This window comes from Cylas formicarius, unplaced genomic scaffold, assembly GCF_029955315.1.
Source record: "Cylas formicarius isolate icCylForm1 unplaced genomic scaffold, icCylForm1.1 PGA_scaffold_1__22_contigs__length_36826433, whole genome shotgun sequence".
NCBI lineage: Eukaryota > Metazoa > Arthropoda > Insecta > Coleoptera > Brentidae > Cylas > Cylas formicarius.
This window is the reverse complement of record NW_026844264.1, coordinates 36,546,540-36,566,711: the sequence shown is the minus strand read 5'-3', so window position 1 is coordinate 36,566,711 and position 20,172 is coordinate 36,546,540. Positions and strand designations below refer to the sequence as shown.

At 34.0% G+C, this 20,172-nt stretch overlaps 1 protein-coding gene across 6 annotated transcripts; it reads right to left on the bottom strand.

The window, feature by feature from the left end:
- Positions 1-2,973: 2,973 nt before the first annotated feature.
- Positions 2,974-19,569, bottom strand: LOC132696346 (glycoprotein 3-alpha-L-fucosyltransferase A-like). 6 transcript variants are annotated; one of them, XM_060661114.1, is made up of 8 exons: positions 15,470-15,595; positions 14,438-14,537; positions 8,484-8,683; positions 7,211-7,391; positions 6,145-6,344; positions 4,543-4,683; positions 4,141-4,489; positions 2,974-3,241 (listed from the first exon to the last, which is right to left on the bottom strand). In XM_060661114.1, exons 2-8 carry the CDS (start codon positions 14,475-14,477, stop codon positions 2,979-2,981), a joined length of 1,374 nt encoding a protein of 457 aa, XP_060517097.1. In that variant the 5' UTR covers positions 14,478-14,537; positions 15,470-15,595; the 3' UTR covers positions 2,974-2,978. The 6 variants fall into 6 exon arrangements, with proteins under 6 accessions (XP_060517097.1, XP_060517101.1, XP_060517098.1 ...); XM_060661118.1 differs by lacking the exons at positions 14,438-14,537; positions 15,470-15,595 and adding exons at positions 12,920-13,105; positions 13,195-13,333; XM_060661115.1 differs by lacking the exons at positions 14,438-14,537; positions 15,470-15,595 and adding an exon at positions 15,613-19,569.
- Positions 19,570-20,172: the final 603 nt, after the last annotated feature.

Here is a 20,172-nt window from a genome sequence, read left to right as displayed (position 1 = left end):
TAATGGAGTTCAATTGTTTTATACATGTTCTACCCTGACCTAGTCTAGATTTGATTTCTTCTTCTGTTGATCCATCTTTTGTTATTATACACCCAAAGTATTTAAATTTGTCTGTTGCTTTTACGGTTGTGTTTTCATCTATTTCCAAATCTTCGATTTCCCCTTCTTTTGTTGTTAGATATTCTGTCTTTTCGAAGTTTATTTCCAAACCTACCTTCTCATATTCCTCTTTCAGCTTTCTGAGCATGTAACTCAAGTCGTCTTCATCCTGGGCTATGACCACCTGGTCGTCGGCAAAGCTTAGGGTGTATAAGTGGTCGTCGCGTACTGGGACTCCCATACCTTGACATTTTCTTTTCCATTGTGTTAGCGTCCTCTCAAGATAGATTTTAAACAACGTTGTTGATGTAGGGCATCCTTGTAGTAGGCCCTTTGATGTTGTGAATCGATTTGTGTACCTATTACCTATTTTAACCGACAACTCGTTGTTCTTGTACATTGTATCTACGGCTTTTATTAGTTCTCTTTCTATCCCAATATCTTCCATTGCTTTCCAAAGTTGTTGTCTGGGTATAGAGTCATAAGCTTTTCTTATATCTATGAATGCTAAATGGATGTCTCTGTTTTTAGCTTTTTTCTTTTCGATAGTCTGCCTTACCGTATATATCTGATCAACGCATGACTTCCCTGCCGTGAAACCGGCTTGATCTTCACCCATTTTCCCTATTATCTGGTCTTCTATTTTGTTTTTGATTATCTTTCCATATAGTCTTCCCATGCTTGATATAATGCTAATTCCTCTGTAGTTGGTACACTTCCTACGATCCCCCTTCGTGAAAATAGAGCTTATATATGCCGTATTCCACTCCCTTGGTAACGTTTCTCCATTTATTGCTCTTTCAAACATGTTTTTCAATATTCTGAATAATTTGTCCGACCCATACTTAATAAGTTCATTCACTATCCCCCCTGGCCCTGGTGATTTTTTGTTTTTTAATTCTTTAATGGCTTTTATTATTTCTTTTTCTTCTATTGTTACATGCTTTAGATTGTTGTTAGGTTGTATTTGGTATGTTAGTTGTTGCCAGAATTGTGGTCGTGTCTCCGTTAGTAGTTGTTGATAATAATTTTCCCATTCGGTTTCTTTGATAAACTGTATATTGACTTTCTCTTTGGTATTTGATCTGACAGATCTTATTGTTCTCCATGATTCCGAGCATCTTGTACCTCCTGTATACTGTTGTATGTTTTGGCAGAGTCTATCCCATTTTTCTTTTTTTTTTGTTTCTCTGTTTTTGTCCTCATATTTCTGTAGGTCTTCTCCCGAATTTGTACAGAGCCATTTTTGGTGTAAGCGCTTTTTTTCCTGAATAGCTGCAATAGCTTCATCACTAAGTTCTTCTGTATATTTTTTGTTCTTTCCGTCTTCCTCTCCTAATGCTTCATAAGCTGCTTCATACCGCTTCATCCCCTCCGTAACTTTTTCGATAGGTGTTGGTTTCTAGGTTATGTGAAAAGTTTATACCTTAAAATTTCATGTTTAATTGACAAATATTAACTGACACGCCATTAAAAACTTAATAAATTTTATTGACTTACAAATTATTAACAATACGAATTGTATTTATAAATATACATATACTATGTGCGCACACATTTACAAATGAAAAGGGATTGACCATCTTTGCGATGTTTAATTTTTCTGGCGAGGCGCTTGCAAGAAAAATGATTTCGCCCAAAAACCACTGCAACCGGAACTGTGTTTTATTTTCTATTGATAATATGATATTTGCAATTATATCGACACACAAATGGGAACTTTCTTGCGAATACATACTGCGTCACGAAATTGTCACTTACTTTTAGTTTATTATCCCTTAACTAAAATCTCGTTAGAGAAGTTTTACACACACCTTTCGTAAATTAAAAAAAGGCCAAAACAAATCTTAGAAATGGAACAACAAGCCTGCAAAACATAATCAACATTAAAGTTAAGAAGATTTGCACTAAACCTTATGTAATATCACAGAATGTTATGGTGACTACTATGGTGAAATTATTTTGAAGAAAAACAGATATTGAGCGGATTAACATCTCGATGTGAATATTCCACCGAATTAAATCGAACAAAATTCAATCTTCGTTGAATATTTTTAAAACTGACTTTGTAACTAGTGATGCCTTAACTGTCTCTTTATGCGTCTTTCAAGTATATGCTTATTATTTACTATATAATTTCTGTTCAACACCGATACAAAACAAAACAAAAATGTCTGTTAAACTAATTATTTGGAAGAAAATTGCACTTAAGCGTCTTTAGTTTTGGACCACACACGGTATACAAGTCTTCATAGCTAAACTTTAACAACGATCCCCAATAAAATTATTTAAAAACAAAAACAACACGAAGCGACCAAGTGAAAGGCATTAGGTTAAGAACCAACGAATCGCAAAATATACAATTGGCCAAAAATAATCGCACCCTGGTATTCCGTAGACCTACATTTTCCCTAAACAAGATTTCGAATTTTGATTTTTGAACGCGTACCCCAAAAAGCGATGGCCGACGTTCTCAAAACATATCTGCGAAATTTAAATATCTACAAGTTAGTTTTATAAGTACTTTAGCCGTTTTATGTGGTGACATTTTATTTTAAACCCTTTCTATATCAACTTTAACCTAGAACAATGAAATTTAAATTATCAAGCTGTCGTCTTCAGTTTGTCGAAGTTGGATTAATCGCAATTTTTTTTTTTTTTTGGATTTTGTGCCTGTGACGTATTCAAAAGGACAAACAAGAAATAGCATCTAACGTACAACAATAAACTAGCATCGCTAGTGTTAATTATCTGTCTTTTATGCGCTTTTTCCCCGACTGTCCTATTATTGCTATCGAAGCAAGGCTAAATTGTTTGCTGTTTTTTTTTTACCGGCAGATATGTCTAAAATTTCCTATAAAACCAAAACGACAGGGATTTTATACGAATTCCGCGTTTCGCCAAGCTTTGGACGTGCAAATTCCGGGGCCTCTCCACCAATCGTTCACGTCTTCGTAGTGCCTGGGTAGCTGAGGCGTATGCATCATGGCGCACAGGCGGCACCAAAAGTGGGTGTTAATGAGCTCGCCGGTGCCCTTCCACTTAAAATACGAATTGTACAGGGCGTTGTCATTGTCTAAACGGTGAAGGTAAGCGGCCAGCTCTTCTGGACTAGAAAACTCGTCGACGTGTATATAGGAACCTTGAAAAATATATCGTTGTATCTATATTTCTTATTTTCACATTAAAAACGATGATGACTTTAAAAGGTAGTTTTATTAGCAAGGAGATTTAGTGGGTTGCCAACCTGGCATTGCTTTCGTGTTAATCTTCCTTCGAATTTCGGCAGATAAGAATAATATGGGAGTTGTAATGAAATTTGGAGGTGGTTGTATCATTGAATGAGAGTGTTTCTCCTGGAATGGTCTTGGTCCACTTTACGGAATAAACGACATGCAACTATATGCAAAACAGAACAAAATTGCATGTTCTAGTTTCGCGAGCCAAGTTCGCAATATTGGGACACTAATCAGCGTTTTTAATTCTTTTAGTGATACTATAGGTTACGAAAAAGGTATCGGAATGCCCTTGTCACTAGCGTGGTAGACTCTTATTTGATCATCTTTTGGTACAAAAAAATGTTATCATTTCATTGCGAAAATAACGTTTTATTTAGTGAGGTCACATAACGCGCTCTAGCGGCGATGCAAGCAATCTAAATCAAACCTGCTCAGGGCAGCGTTGATGGCCTAAAAAGAGCATTTTTGTGCAAAATTTTACAGAATGCCTACAACAGCCGTTCTGAAGTTAATAAGTTAACGAAAAAGAATAGAATTTATTTTTACTTTTTAAGAAACAACCATTTTAGAAATGTAAAACTAAGTTCCAGCATTTTGTCTTGTTCGCTTTTGTAATACACTTTTTTATTTCCAAGCCTCAATGAAGTTTTATTACTCTACAACTTTCTTGACTTTTCAGTTAACACGGGACTCAAAATAGGTTACTTTTTAATCGAATTTAAATCCACATCATGAAAAGAAAAACAGTTCCATATGCGATTCCCGTCGTGTCATATATAAATATAGGGCTACTAGAACTAACCTTCTGGTGCGCTTTTTTGATAGTCCTCGGGCCTGGCACCCATTACTATAGGAAGAACGCTGTGTCCCAGGCCGTTGACGAAAAACTTTTCGGTAATATAGTCTCGGCAGTTCGAGTTCTCGAACGCCAAGTAGAATTTGTACTCTTTGTCCAGCAATTCGTAGCACTTTTTATCGGACCTGGGACACTTTAGCGGGCCGCAGTTCCCGTAAATGTCCACCGAAATATATTTGCTCAATTCCCTCGCGTACTGGAGCCGGTTGTTGCGAGCGCCACAGTTCGATACGAACCACGCGACCTTTTTCGTCTTGTTCGCCGCGTAGTCTATGTGTTGGGTCTTTTGTCGTACCTACGATCGAGATAAATTATTTCGAAATTAATGCATTAATCGATGGTGGTCACCTCTGGATCGTAATAAGTCCAACGCTCGTAAGGAGCAACAACGTCACTGTCTCGTCGATAAGTCGCGGTCCAGTTGATAACGTCGGCGAATTTTATGCTCTGCGTATGGTAGGGGCATTCGAGAAAGTATAGTATCCAAATCTACCAACAGTAAGTTTGGGCTAGTGTCAATTTTTTAAGGAATACAATTAAACGATTAATGGTCAGGTATTTAAAAATACCTAACGTAACATAGCAATTTAAATTTTAGTTAAGAAAAGGAATGCACTAATACTTTTAATTCTGGGGAACGATATTAAAGGGCCATCTATGATCTAAAGGACGACTCATCCATAAAGTTAAAAAGATGGTGGCTCGACTCCTTTGTTGCCAAGTTGTACTGTCTTTCTACTGTACATATTTTTAAATAATGGTTCTCTCCCTACAACTCAACAATAGAAATGCTGAAAGCCAACAGCAACGTTGCAGCACTGTCAAAGATCATGTACAATTGCAGTAACTTAAGCGCATGTTTACACGCCGATCGAGAAACCTTTCTTTGGGTGCATATTTTAGTTATTTTTTGGTTGCAAATAAAAGTTTGTGAGAGAGTATGTTTGTGGAGACACGACAAATTAAAGTGTTTGTGAACTGCTATTTTTATCGAAATTTCATACAATATAATGTGATTAATGCCGTCCAATCTAGAACGAGCTGGAAATGTTTTTATTTAAAAAAATCAAAACTGGAGACTGCGACTTGTTGAATAATATGTGAGAACTTTTTCATGTGTCCTTTTTTAAAAATAGTAAATTCAATGGTGGTTAGTGATTTTCTTATAAGCAAGAACCTTCTGCGACGCTGAAAGAAAAGGCAAGTTGGATTGGCGAGGAACTTTTTTTTGTAAATCGATATTGATTTGAGTATTGACGACCTCTTAGAAGTGCATTAGACTGTTTTTTTTTCGGTTTGAATGATATTAGTTTATGATATTAAAGCGGGCGGCCGGAAAGAACGATTGAATAATTTAATTAAAAAATAAAATACATTACTCATATAAGCATGGGTCCAACGCATACTTTTCAAGATACAGGGTGTCAAAATTTAAAAAATAGCGGATTTTGTTGAAATTTGGTAGTGTTGTTTGTTGTGACAAGAGACCCATTTAGAATTAATTAAATTAAAATTATGAAGTCCAGTGGCGTCTTCTACAAATTATAATTTTTTCGCAGATCATACTTTTTTGACAACAAATTATTAGCGTTTTTCCATTAATATCTTTATTAACCGTTATTTGAATTCGTTAAAACGATTATGTGTGGTGATAAGAGGCTAACTTATCAATAACTCGACAGTATTTATTTGATTTCTATTTTTTCTCGAAAACAAAACAAGATTTTTTAAAAGTTTAACATCCTGTATCTTGAAAACTATGCATGAATAATAAATATAAAAATAAATAATCATATAAAAAAGTAACATGACGTATTAAACCTAACATATTAAAAAAAAACTTTGAAATTTAAAATTTGTTCTACCTCTTCAATTAAAAAAACTGAGGGTGAAGTAGGCGTTAAATAACAACTCCTAAGTATCCCACATGCCCAATTTCATAAGTGTTACCTGGTTCATTGGTCTGGGGACTCCAGGACTAACGAAGTGATCCTTAAAAATGATGGCGTCCGCGTCGGCGGCCCTACTTTTATCAGCCGTTAGGGAACACCGGCTCACGGGACACTCTTGGAACACGCTGGGACCGCTTTTCGCACCCCAAGAGCCCAGTCCAGTGTACGCCAAAATCACTTTTTCCGGTGAATCGTAGCCTGATTCGAAAGAAAAAATGTTTGTAAGAAAACTGCTTGCTAATACTATGGGCTGGTTCGTGAAAAAGCGTCAGGGATAGCTTGAACGATAATTTAATAGTTTAATTTTATAGCGAATTTAGTCAATTTAGTTCCCGACAGATTTGTTAAATAGTCTAACAAAATAACTAATATTAATTAATATACTAAGTTATTCATTCATTAATATACTAAGTTATTCATTCATTCATTATTAATCATTTCATTGAGTTTGAAAATTTGCCGTAATGAGCCCGACAACGTAGCGTTCTATCTTGCAACACGGCAATACTGGATTCTCGGGGCTTGGAGGGGAGGATCACGTGTTCCCCATATGATCCGTAAGGGTTTGAACTCGCTCGGGTCATTTAGTTGTCTGTGGCGATTTTATTTATTAGATAGGTTTTTGTAGTTTGGTCTGAAAACGAGTGATCAGGTTCTGGTTAAGAATTGGACACAATGCAATTGAAATTGCATTTTCCGAAGAAAGAGAGTCGATGGTTCCTATCGTGTGGGGGTTAGGAGATTTATTTCGAACTTCTAAAGCAAAATATTTCTCCATATTTAACGATCGCCATTGTGGACTACAACATAACTAGATAGAATAGAATTTCTTGTTACGAGATTGCATGTTTTGGTGCAAAATATATAATTTCGTGAAAATAGGTTTTTCCTGTCAAAACACTCCAATTACGAACACCCTGTACACATAAGTATTCTATTGCTATCCCTAGATAATTTGAAAAACTAATACTGGCCGTAGAAAAAAAATAAAACTTTTTAAGTCACTCGTGAGTCAAATGCCGTTTACCGCACTTGTTGCATAATATATCTACTATTACCATTACCCTGGTAATCTTCAGGAATGTACATAAGCTGATCAATAATCCTATCGCCGTCCGCCTGATCCGGGAACAGACGCACCGGACCTTTTGTTTTGACGGGCAACATCGTCCCGTCAGTCAGGTACCAAGGTTTTTCTTTCTCCACGAATTTTTCGTCGATCTCATTGCTCTCACCGAAATTGCTCTGAAACGTCAAAATCCGATCGTACGCGTACAAGATTTTTCGAAGATTAAAATGTATGACAAAATTGATAATCACGAGGAATTTATTACCTAGCCGGGACAGGTTTGGAAAATCAATTTTCCTTGCCGTCGGTGTTATTTATAGCTGCCATTAAGATTATGCTGGCGATAACAGTTTTAGTTTTTAACTCCACGAAGAAGATAATCGCTCGTATTTTTGTAAATAGGAAAACTTGTTTGACAATATTTTTATTTATACACGTAATTTCTTTTATTTAAATACTGGCGATTGGTGATAAAAAATTTTCACCCGGAAAGGGCAAACGGTTTGATTTAAATAAATTAAGAACAACCGAAATTCCTAACTAAAATGCCTGCTTCTGTGAAGAAAATTACTTAAATTTGAAAAAGACAAATAAATAGAAACAAAATTTTGAAAAAAAACTATAACTATTGACAATACTCTTTCGTACTTTTTGAAAAAAGGGTTTTAAATGTATTTTTATATGTATCATTTTTACTTAATGCTTGTTTTGTTATGATTGATTATAAAAATGTTCGAAAATTGAACTGAGGTGGCTTTTACTTGATGAAAATCCATTTATCAAAATAAATAAGAACTGAAAGTTCAGATTTTCACGAAATTATATGTTATGACGTGACAATTGTTTCGACAACACCGTGTCTTTATCAAATGTCATACTTTGATAAAGACTTTTAGTTTTTATTTATTTTGATAAAAATGTTCCATAAATGTTATCCTTTTGGAATAGTGTTTATTTATAATAGTCCATATTTAGTTCACTAGTCTAGAAAATTAAAATCGGTAAGGATAAAAATTTAAAAGGAACCCTGAACCGTTTAAACAGTTTTTGAGAATGTCGAAAGAATGTTCTGATCTGATCTGATCTGATCTGAATGTTTCGCGTTTTATTAAACTAATTGTATTTAACTAACATAACCTTGGTTTTTGACTTATTTTAGCAGTTGGCATTACTGAGTTAACGCAGAAATTTGTGGAAAATCACAACAAGTTTTATTTCGTGAATCAAATTGTCAGTGCTAAAACTACAGTTAGAAAGCGTTTACGAACCTCATCAAGTACGGCAGAAGGTAGTGCGGGCGCATCTTCTACAGAGTGTTCCTCTTGCAAAGCGGCGGATTTTTTCAAAGCCGGTAGCCATGGTACGTTCAGTTTCGTACTTATAAGCACTGTCACGCCTATGAAGATGATGCCTATGAAGAAGAAGCGGCGCGCCGAGAACCGACGTAGCATTTTTACGAAGACATTACCTGTCAAACATAAAAAACATGTACTCAGTTTTTCAGGCGTCAAGACGTCTTTCTGAGCGTCTCTGTTGAGCGCAAAATAAACAGAGGACTTTCCATTTAAGCCTCGTGCCACGAAATTCTATGATATAAAAGAAAAAAAAACTTGTAGTTCTCGAATTTTCAACGACCAAACATAAACAGAGAACAATGTGCAATTAATATAGCTGACGGCTATAAAACAGGCGGAACCAGTATAAAAAATCTAACCTATATCCAAAACTGTGATTTATAACAAAGAATCAACAGAAACAAAAAAAGAAGTGTAAATAAAATGAGAAAGAAAAAGAAACGAGGCTGTGCTGTAAGTCTTTTTGAATACCGGAAGTGTGGTAAAAATTCAAATTTTTGTCTTTGTTTCTTGGTCCGATCTTCATATAATTAGTAGTAGAGTTTACTTTATTATCAACTGCCAGTACCAAGACTGATGAGCAGCAGCTTTTCCCCGTATAAAATGGAAATATTTTTGGAAGGATTTAAGTTGAAAAGATGACCAGTGGCGGAATCATTAATCCTTCCATGGGGAAAGCTTACATTTGTTAATTGGAAATGATCTTACTAGTGAACACGCCCACTTTTCAAATTTTCGTTTTGCAGTATATCAAAAGTCTAGCGGACCAAGCAAGTGGTTGTTTGCAGAATTATGACTTTTGCCAACAATATCGACACTTGTAATATAGAGCCTCTTCTCGCTTAGACTGTTTTGTATGTCTATAAATTTCTATCAACCCTGATTACTCCTGCATACGATCTGCTGGAGAATGTAGCTCTAGTAAACTTTAACTGAGTATACGCCACCGTAATCACAGTGATCGGCGGTGCAATATAATCGGCACGTAAAGGGAAATATGGGATTAAGATGCGACATACCTGATATACTCTCATAAACTAGCGAGCAAAAAAAAATGCTGGAAAAATGGTTGCGCTGATATTTGTGTGGGTAGACTTTGCCTTTTTTGTTCCTCAAATATGTTTACTCATTCAGAACGTATTTCTAGGTTTAGATTTTTGTTCGGTTTAATCACTTTTAACACTTTCTGGGAAGCTGTTCTCTTAGGTTGTGAATTACACGTGGCAGATATATCGAAAATGTGGTTTTATGTAGCACTTACACGTCGGTTAGCACTTAAAGGCCTTTGGATGACGACAGATAGCAACACATTATTTTTGTTTAAGATCGTATGGTATCGATTTTGCGATAAAAGATAATGTGATAAAAAATGCGGCGACGCATATTTACTGATTTATGTAAAATACGTATTGTTCAAGTAACTGTTGCCGTTCTAGCTAAGAAAAGGGTATAATTCAATCAGTTTGGCGGCAATAGAAGCCTTTTGTGTAAATATTCTAAAGTTCACCACATCGAACAGGATCGGAGGAGTTATAAATTTTGAAGTAAATTTGCGACATAATAAATCGCAAATTTAAAAAGTCGCCACAATATTATAAAGTGTAAACCGCAAATTTGTATAGTCGCAGCAATGTTATAAAATATAAATCGCATGCCAAAATTGCCGATCAAGTCTATATTATTTTTTATCCGTTAAAAGGAAAATCTGAAATTCGTTTTGCAAAGACCCGATAAGATGTTATGTGTGCAATAAAAATGTATAAATAGGTTTGTTGAATCTTTGTTTGATGTGAAACCCATGAATAACTAAATAAATATAATGTTCAAATTTATAACATATTTAGGTTGAAAGATATATGATTCTGTGCTTATGCCGCTTAAATTTTGTTTGTTAATACTAAAAGTCATATAATAATAACGGTTTGACACTTTATCGCTATGCAGCTTGAAGTAAAGGAGTTTATTGTTGATCTACTCTCTCTACTATCTCTTGATAGCATTAGTACGAAGTAGAATGGTCTCTTCTTTTTAAAGATAGTATATAAATATACCTTAGTGCATGTAATATACAGGTTGAACGATAAGTGTGCGGTACTGTTATCATATCCTTCAAAGATTTTCGCGTTGCGTTGTACTAGAAGTCTAATACAGGGTGCGATAAAAATTTTCATTGTCCGTACAGAAAGAGCGCGATCTGTGTCCCGTTTACGACGATAATATTATACTTATTTCGTTCTCAAAGTAGTAATTACAATGCGTAAACAACTTACATTAACATTTTTACGAACGTTCAATGAATGTGTGACAGAAATACATAAAAGTCGTCCACGTCGCGTTGGTCAAAAGTGGAAACTGACAATTTTTTTTTTGCCTATTGTACGATTTTGTGCGGCAGAGAATTTTCAAATTAATGCAACCAATTAGACGAATTATCGCGGCAGTACACTTAATTTGTATTTACGCATAATAAAAATTGACTGGCGCGGAAACCACAAAGGTGGGTCGGTTTTTGTGACGGTTATTTTTTATTTGAAGGACTGCTCGTTAAAACGTAAACGTAAGGTTTAAAAAATACGATTTTGTGGTTAATATAAACACTAATGGCAACAGTTTTCAATTTAGTATATTTTAATTTTAATCAAAACCAATTACACTATTTTTTTTTTCAAAATTCCGAAACTTCAGATTAAAAGAGTTTTTTATTGGGTCTCGTCATTTTAAGCAAAAAACTTTATACAAGCACGAGCAGCGGAGCTGTAACTGGTCATTTTTTTTAAAAAGTGAGCTAGGTATCTTAATTATTTTTGAAAAAAATAAATAATAACAGTGTTAGTTCGATATCTAGCTGATCTCTCTAGAATGGATTTGTCTTGAGTTAAATTAGAACAAACGATGTTTTCATATATGATGTTAAGAATTCTTTTTACATATGACTGAGGGCTTCTACGTAGTTTTAACTAGAATATATTTTTTTTAATTTTATTTAGTTATCTATAACTGTGTTAAGGTACAAGCGTATTTACAACGCGTTTAGTTATATAATTAAGTGTGTTACATCTATTATAAGTACTCAAATTATCAAATAAACATATGCTATCACCCCCGTAAAGGCCGATAGTCTAAGTGGGTTTCACCATTCTCGATGTTTCATCATTTGTCACTAGCATATGATATTAATTATTGTTAATGGTACTATGATTAAATATTTGTCATTCGTTCACGCATTCATTCAGTCATATATACGGACTTGTAAGAAAAACACAAAAATCTAACTCAAATTTCGTCTTTGCTAAGGAAATTCACACTTATAATATACTATAATATTTCACACTTCATTTGATTAATTTTTAGCCTTAATCAATTTTAAGTAATTGTGAAAATCCCTGTGCAACTCTTATTAATAATTAATAATTTTTAATAATAATAAAGGTACTACTACAAAAGTACTTGTTGTTAAGTTCCAGTAAAAATGAATATAAAAGTTACGTTACGAAACTTAACCTAGAGCCTAACGTAACATAAGCATTAACTCTAACAAACAAAAAAACAAAAGGAAATGACTGAAATTTTTAATTATGTTTAACGGAGTAATAACGTTTTTACTTTGCTAATGGATTGTGCGAAAAAGTAAAAATCAAATCGAGTATTGCACTTGGAACACATTAACAAAATAGGTGCAAATTTTAAAATATTTCATCGCAATCAAACGTGTTATTTAAAATTTTTAATGAAGTCGTTAATTAATGGTAATCATGATCACTAAGAGACACATAATTTAATAATAATTTGTGCCAAAAGAAATACACCGTCAATTTTGTACTGTGCATATTTCAAAAATTTATGCTAAATTTCTGCAGGTTTTTAATATGACAATTCTGGAACATGTTAATAATGTTATGTTACTGCAATGGTTATAGGTAAATTTTCCAAAAAATATATTGAAAAAGAGCGTTTAAAATAGTCTAGATTCTAATTATGCTACACACTTAAACACAGAAAACCACATTTTCGAAGACAATTTTGATATTCTACATACAGCCACAAAAAGTAGAAAATTAAATTTATTGGACAAATGAGACATTGGAATGTATTGCTTAACGATCAATTAGATTTAAATACCACTCCATTATTAAAGTTAAATTCTCACAACAACATTATTTAAGGTTTATTGTCATTTTTCGGTATATATGGTAACAGGTAGTTTGTAAATATTACATTTGATAAAAACACGGTGTTGTCGAAACAATTGTCATGTGAAAATATATAAATTCATGAAAATCTGAACTTTTAGTTGTTATTTATTTTGTTAAATGGTTTTTCGTCAAGTAAAAGCCACCTCAGTTCAATACCTGACCGCCCGTAGCTCTCCTACTGATTGAGATCGAACCTACGTTAATATAAACTTGCTTCAAATAATGAGATCTGTCGCATATTTCACACCCTGGAAGTTGGATCTTCTCGTACACCCCGTATAATATTTAATGCAAATGTCGTATTACTTTGCGAAGGTTTGTGCACAGGCAAGGTTATCTAATCTACAAATAAAAGTTTGGCACCTTAAACAACTTTTCTCTCTGAACTATTTGATCGGGAACAAAATTTATTCGGTGTGCGTGGACCTTACTTTTCGAGTCGAATCTGGCGGACGAACCTTCGTCCATTAAACCTTTCTCACAGTACCTTAATGGCATTTTGAGCTATACGTTTCCGATGACATTGAATTCCTTTTTGTATAAACATTTTATCAGCACGTACTTAGCTAGTTTTAAACTGTTTTGCGCGCACCTATTTTGTGGTTAGGCACGTTTTATCTCTGCCTCGCTAATAGCCCGTGTTGCACACAAATCGTGTTGCACAACGCCGAAAATTTCGAATTGAAAGTCATTGACGCTTAAATGGCGGAAAACGAGGTATGCGACAGGGTATGCCTTAACAGGACCTGATTATTTTACCTTCACTAGCATTCGGATTTAGTTATCTTTTCCAATTTTCTATATAGAAAGTGAAAATAGATTAATTGTCCAAAAAAAAACCAAAACAAAAATATTGTTTTTAAAAAACAAGATTGCTTTCGAAAAATCGTCACTGGGCGGGACAAGTTCGTGGCGCGTAGCTCGAAGCAGCTTTTTATTATAAAAAGTTTCGTGTGTGGCTCCTGCGGACCACTATGGAATTTTCGCAAAGTCGATGTAATTTAATTGCGCATGCACTCTGTATAAAATGTCTTTCATAACTCGTCGAACTTCAAAGTTACAGCAAACATCGGTAAATATTAAAATGTGTACAAATAATGTTGTCGAATGATATTTTTTGAAATATCTCGCGCCCCGTATAATTGACGAAACCTGAAGCTCGCTCAAATTATCCTATCTTTAATGGTTTTCCATTTATCGCCAATAATTTACCCACAAAAACGGAATTTTTTATATTTTAGATTTTTTGTCCATAAACGACGCACCCTGTATATGATACAATCATTGTTCGAAGCCCTGGATTTTCCACGTTTCGTGGTTCAAAAAATTTTTGAAAATACTAAATGGTTTTCGAGAAAATAAGTTTTTTCTGAAACCATGCGGTGCGCCGTAATAATCAATGACGTCATCGCGTCTTGACAGCCCCCGAAATAATGATTTCAATATGGATTTTTTCAAATATCCCGAGCAGCGTATGTGATAGACGAAACCCGCAAATACAAAGATTGTAGCTCTTGATGCGGTCTATGACACCGTTTGAACCAATTAGCCATATTTTTTACGATTTTTGATTTGCCGCTAATAATTTACTCTGCAAAAGAACAACCTTCTCAGTCTTTTCGATTTTGCCTATAATTTGAAAACCCTGTATATAATCGAATAAATGCAACTCACAGGTTACGTCTTTAGCGATCACTATGGATGAAGATGACATTCGAAGACACCTTGACTTGATTAATTGGTATCTTTTATCATTTCGTCGGAAAGTTCATTTCTATAACAACACAGATATGTCAATGACCTATAAACATAGGTTTATATATTTATAGGAACGTAAGTCTATTGGCTATTTAACTAATTCACAAGTTACAACATGCCACTTCAATTGTGACTGATTAAAAAAGAATTTTTTTTGGAACAATAGTTTTAGAGTACTTGCTTAATCCACAAGTTATCAAAATGTCATTTGCATTATGACCGATTGAGAAAATGAGATCTATTGCGATGAAAAGATTTTTTCTTTGGAACATTATTTTATTGAGTATTTACCTAAACCACAGGTTATCAAAATTCGAACTTGTGGATATCGCTTTAGATGTTATAATTAATAACGAACTACAGACGTTAGACTTTACGAGGTGTGATCAAAAATTAATGTTATCCCCTTCAAAGTAATCCCTCAGATAGTGCCAACTTGTGCACTTATGGTAAACACTTTCTGGCATAGCCTTGAGTTATTCCACCTCTTTCCTTTCATGGGTTTCGTGAGTTTTGAAAACAGGAAAAAGTCGCAGGGGACCATATCCGGTGAATATGGTGGATGAGGCATGATTGTTTTGTTTTTGGCCAAAAAGTGAGACACAAGCAACGATGAGTGATCGTGATGCAAAATCCATGAATTGTTTTGTTTTTTTAATGGAACCCGGTGTATATTTTTAATTATTGAACGGAACCTAATATTATTAATATCATCAGGTTTTCTGGAAAGTTTTGAACTTTGAACTAGTATCTTTTTTAGTTTACCACTCGATTTTTAAAAATGTACATTCTCTATTACGGTTTTTACCATTAAATTAAGTGACATTAATTTTCGTCCATCTCTTGCCAGAAAGGAGAATTTATATTCTTTCATACTGTTGACTTGATTCATTTTTACATTCGATCTGCCATTCATCACCTTTGCGCTTATTAACATGATGCTCTTACCTCGCCGTATCACCGCCCCGTTTCTAATGATCCAAAGCCATAGCAAAAATTCGGCTAGTATAAAATACAAATTCGCCACTAAAACTACTGGTCAAGCCCGCTGACCGATAAACGATACGCCTACAGCGTATAGGGTGACTCACCTCTTTAAAGGGGTGAATAGTGACGACATGATCACTACTGGCGGCCATCGGCGTACAGCATCCTCGCGGTCAGGTCGGAAAATCCATAGTCGGGAAAACCGGGCGTGCGCGCTTGATCGTTCAAAGGAAACTTCGATTCCGCGATTATAGAAAACTGTAGCAAACGCTTAAAAGGCGGCTTTGTTTTCAAAAAAGAAGTTGGCGCATTGTTGTGCGCGAACATCTCTACGTTGCGATCACAGTTATCTAAACAGTAGCTCGAATTGAGGAAAGTGTTAGCGTAAACATCAAAATTGATTGGGTACATAGACGCGAAAATAGTTCATTGTCGTTTCAAGTGTTTATTGCGGTGGGTGATTCGGCTTGCAATTTGATACGTGGGGGCGGCGGGTCTATCGTTATAAATTACCTGTTATCATCGATTTGAAAATATAACACCACGTACACAAAACAAAATAAAGACACTGACGAGATTATTGTAGCAGTAGAAGCCAAACTTAAAAGATGGGCCCCTTTTGCCTCCACCCATAGACCAAATAAAAAAAATAAGACAAAAATAAATTTTTACTGTTTCTAGTGTATCCGGGTATAGTGAACTTTCGATACAGTGAAGTAAATTCCGTCAAGACTAAGTTACATTTTAAGTTTTTAATGAACATTTTCGGGGGTTCCCCCGGTGATTCCCGGGAGAATAAAATGAACTTTTTCGGGGGTAATTTCAAGGAGAAAGGATAAAATACATAGCACATTTGTTTGATGTTTTGATCTCAGTTGTGACTTAGATTTTGTAGAGAATATTGATGACAGACCTTGAAATGGAGAAGCGAAAACGAAAGGCTTCAACTTTGAAAGAAAAATACGATGTTATATAAAAAATTAAAAGTGGTATGAAACAAAGTGTCGTGAAATGAACTTGCCTAAAGCAACTGTCACCATTCTCTCGTCCTATGGTCAAGTGAACGTAAGTTGTAAAAAGCTCAGAAAATCAGCTCATGAAAGCGTCAATAAGGGACTTTTACAGTGGTTTACCCGAAAAAGAAAAGAAAATGTTCCCATAAGTGATCCAGTTCTTCAGCAAACAGCAAATGCAATGGGAAGTAGAATAAAATGAACAGATTTTGTGTGTTCCAGAAGATGGATTGACCGTTTTAATAAGAGAAATTGTATCTCAGGAGGAAAAATTGTTGGTGAATCTATATCAGTTGATATGAATGTTGTTAATAACTGACTCACAACAATTTGGACCGATCTTTTAACCCTTGATTCGAATAACAGTTCTGGTTAATGTAAAGAGAGAGAAAAGAGTAAATCAGTTAATCCAAGATGTTTCAAAAACAAGACCCTACCAGTCAGTACAGGGCAAACAGCAAAGCGTGGATGACATCTGACCTATTTATCGAAGAGCTGCTCCAATGGGATACAAAATTGAAGAATAAGAACAGTAGATAATTGTCCAGCACCTCTCAATGTTATGTTGAACCTAATCAAACTGATTTTTATGCCACCCAATATCAGATTAAAACTGCAGACCATGGATCAAAACATAATCCATTCCCTGAAGTGTCAGTATAAGAAGATTTTGCTGATAAAGATGAGTTTTCAGTGAGCTTATTGGATGCTGTAAATTTTATTCACTGTGCTTGGCAGGAAGTTAGCAAAAATACTATTGCAAACTGTTATAAATATGCAGGATTCTTTGAAGCAGAAGATGATTTTAACTCTGATGATGAGATCCCGAAAATACCGAGGAACATACGGACTCCCAGAAAGCCCTTGAAGCAGAGATTAGGAATAGAATTGAGAAATTGAACTGAGGTGGCTTTTACTTGATGAAAATCCATTTAACAAAATAAATAAGAACTAATAGTTCAGATTTTCATTAGTTCTTATTTATTTTTAATAGAATTGAACATTTCGACTTGGAAAGTTAACAAAAGACGAAATTATGTAGTTAACGTCAACAGGTATCTATAACATGAAATGTTCAGATACAAATGCAGGATTGAGTGAAGCTGAACGAGGAGGCTATTGAGGCAGTGGCCATGATCAAGGTTCCTTCATGACTGAAAAAACAATAGAGATTCCAAGAGTATGTGGCTGCATATATTTTTTTAGTTTAGTTTAGTTAGTTTAGTTGCAAATATCAATCGAACCGAACAAAAAAGTGTGACACTGCATTGTGACCTATATACGGAAGTTATCTTTATATTATTATAATTACCATAGCGGACAATGTTGAAGACCTACTGCGATTTGGATCACCAGGAGAGGGTGTAAAGTTTGTGATCTCGTTTAATAATAAATAGACTTTTTAGTGACTTTTCACCACTTGCCTGATATTTGCACCTCATGATCCCTTTATTAACTGCAAAGGGAAATGAATAACACTTAATAACACATAATAATAGATACTCCCATTTTTAAATTTTAAATTTTTTAATTTGAGAAAAAATATCCACCTTAGATTAGATTTAACGTTAATTTATATGAAGGTACGCACATTGAACTAAAATCAGAAAATATTTGTTGTTCCGATCTTATCTATCTACTTGACACCTTTCGATTATCTAATGGAAATGTAAAAAAATAGTGCAACATTTCTTCAAAAATTCATACATATTTATTTATATTTAATTTGGTTGACGATTCAGATCGTCAATCTGGTTTATAGGCGTTTTTGAAAAATAATCCACTAGACGACTAAAGAAGATTGGTTGTGTTAAATTAATTTCAAAGCTAGGCTGTCAATCAATCTAGAGAGCGCTATCATACTTAATAATAAATTATTATTATTATTATTTTGTATTACATTGTAATTTTGAATATTCCATGGCACATCTTACTAACTCAAGGAAAATACGCACTTTGCAAAGTGTGCCGTATATGTCGTACTTATGTTTTCGTTTCTTTTTATTCTATATATTTTGCTAATTTACTTAGTCTGCTGATGTGCCTATTATGGGTATGTTTCGTTAAAATCGGAATATTATAGTAAAAATTTTGACGATAAATATTTTAAAACTATGAAACCTATGAAACAGTATATGTGGCAACCTTGCATTGTTCCAAATAAATTATCATCGCTCTCTTTTATGACCGCAGCCTAATATTTGAATGCCTATCTATACGCCTATACTCTGACGCAAAAACATATGTATTTAATCTATAATATGTATGTATGTATATTATGTAGGTAACATAAAATAGATTGACTTTGAAAAAATAATTAAAAAAATTTGCGAAAAACATTTCTACTGTAAATGGATGGCCGGACGAAGAAAAATTATTTAAACCTCTGATATTCTCATTGGAGGTAATGAAAACAAGTAAATTTTTTTAAAATAAATATAAAAGGGTCAATAAATTTCCGTTCGTATTATGTGAATACGGGGTTATGCGTCAAATTTATTGGCATTAAAAATTTCGACCATGTCAACGCAAAATGTGTGATGTATCGATTATAGCACCAAATATGCAAAATATTAAATGTCTATTTTTAAAGCTTGAAATGATTAACTCAGCAACATTTTTCTTATAGATATTTGGCACAGAGGTTAAGCACGTAGCAAAAACTTTTTCTAAAATAATTAGCGTTAGTTTTATAATAGTAATAATTAGGATTAGCACTAATTTTCAAAGTTTTCGTACTCTGTCTCTACTACTACTCCTACTACTTTGTCTCTGCTGTGAAAACCGAAAACCACACATTCCGTAATTTTTTGCCGATTCCTTGAATGGTGCTAAGGTCGTTTCGCCAGCACCGTGTTTCGTAACCTACTTAGTTTCAAAGTTACAGTTTTTTATTCAACATAATTTTTGCTTTTTTAATGAAATTCTAAGTTAATTTAAAATTATTAAAGTATATACCGTATTTTAATTTAAAACAGACCTAATTTTTTCTAAAAAACTACAGTTTTCACACAAAAAATAATTTATTAAATTAATTATTATTAATAATTATAATTAATGACTCATATTTGATATTAGCGATATTCGAAGATGACGCGAACGAAATAAACGAATATATTTGGATTATTTTAAATTGAAAAATCTCGATTTTCGGAGATATTTCCCACGCTTTGAATTTTGACGTTTGTCAATTCTGACGGTCATGTCAGCGAATGTCTTCTTGTTGTTTTGCGAGAGTGCACTCAAAAACTAACGGTCGTAGAAAAAGTAGTATAGTATGCTACACGTTCGGTAAACATTATTTTGGACAAAAAAAATTGAATCGACCTTGCTTTAGTTTTAGGAAAATCCAAATTTAGTTTTTTTTAGTTTACTGACTTATTTGTTCAGTTGTCAAGGCAAAAATTTGACAATGTCATTTTGCCATGGCCAACTTCTAACAGCAACCGTCTAGATAGGAAATTGAAGACTTTTGTCAGATCTTTACGAAAAAAAAAACAAATATATTAGATTATTTTGAACACATTAATTCGTATATATCTATTAAGTAATCTTCGAAAAATGTTAATATCAAATATCAAAAAATAATGGTGCTGTCGTATGTTTTTTTAGAAAAATTTAGATATTGGAAGAAATATTATCGGTACGGTA

Coding starts and splice junctions, on each gene's coding strand:
- LOC132696346 (XM_060661114.1), bottom strand. CDS start 14,477: ATGTCATCTTCATCCATAGTGATCGCTAAAGACGTAACCT. Junction 8,684..14,437: donor GATCGCTAAAGACGTAACCT/GTGAGTTGCATT, acceptor TATGTTTGACAG/GTAATGTCTTCGTAAAAATG. Junction 3,242..4,140: donor TCAAAAAAGCGCACCAGAAG/GTTAGTTCTAGT, acceptor ATATTTTTCAAG/GTTCCTATATACACGTCGAC.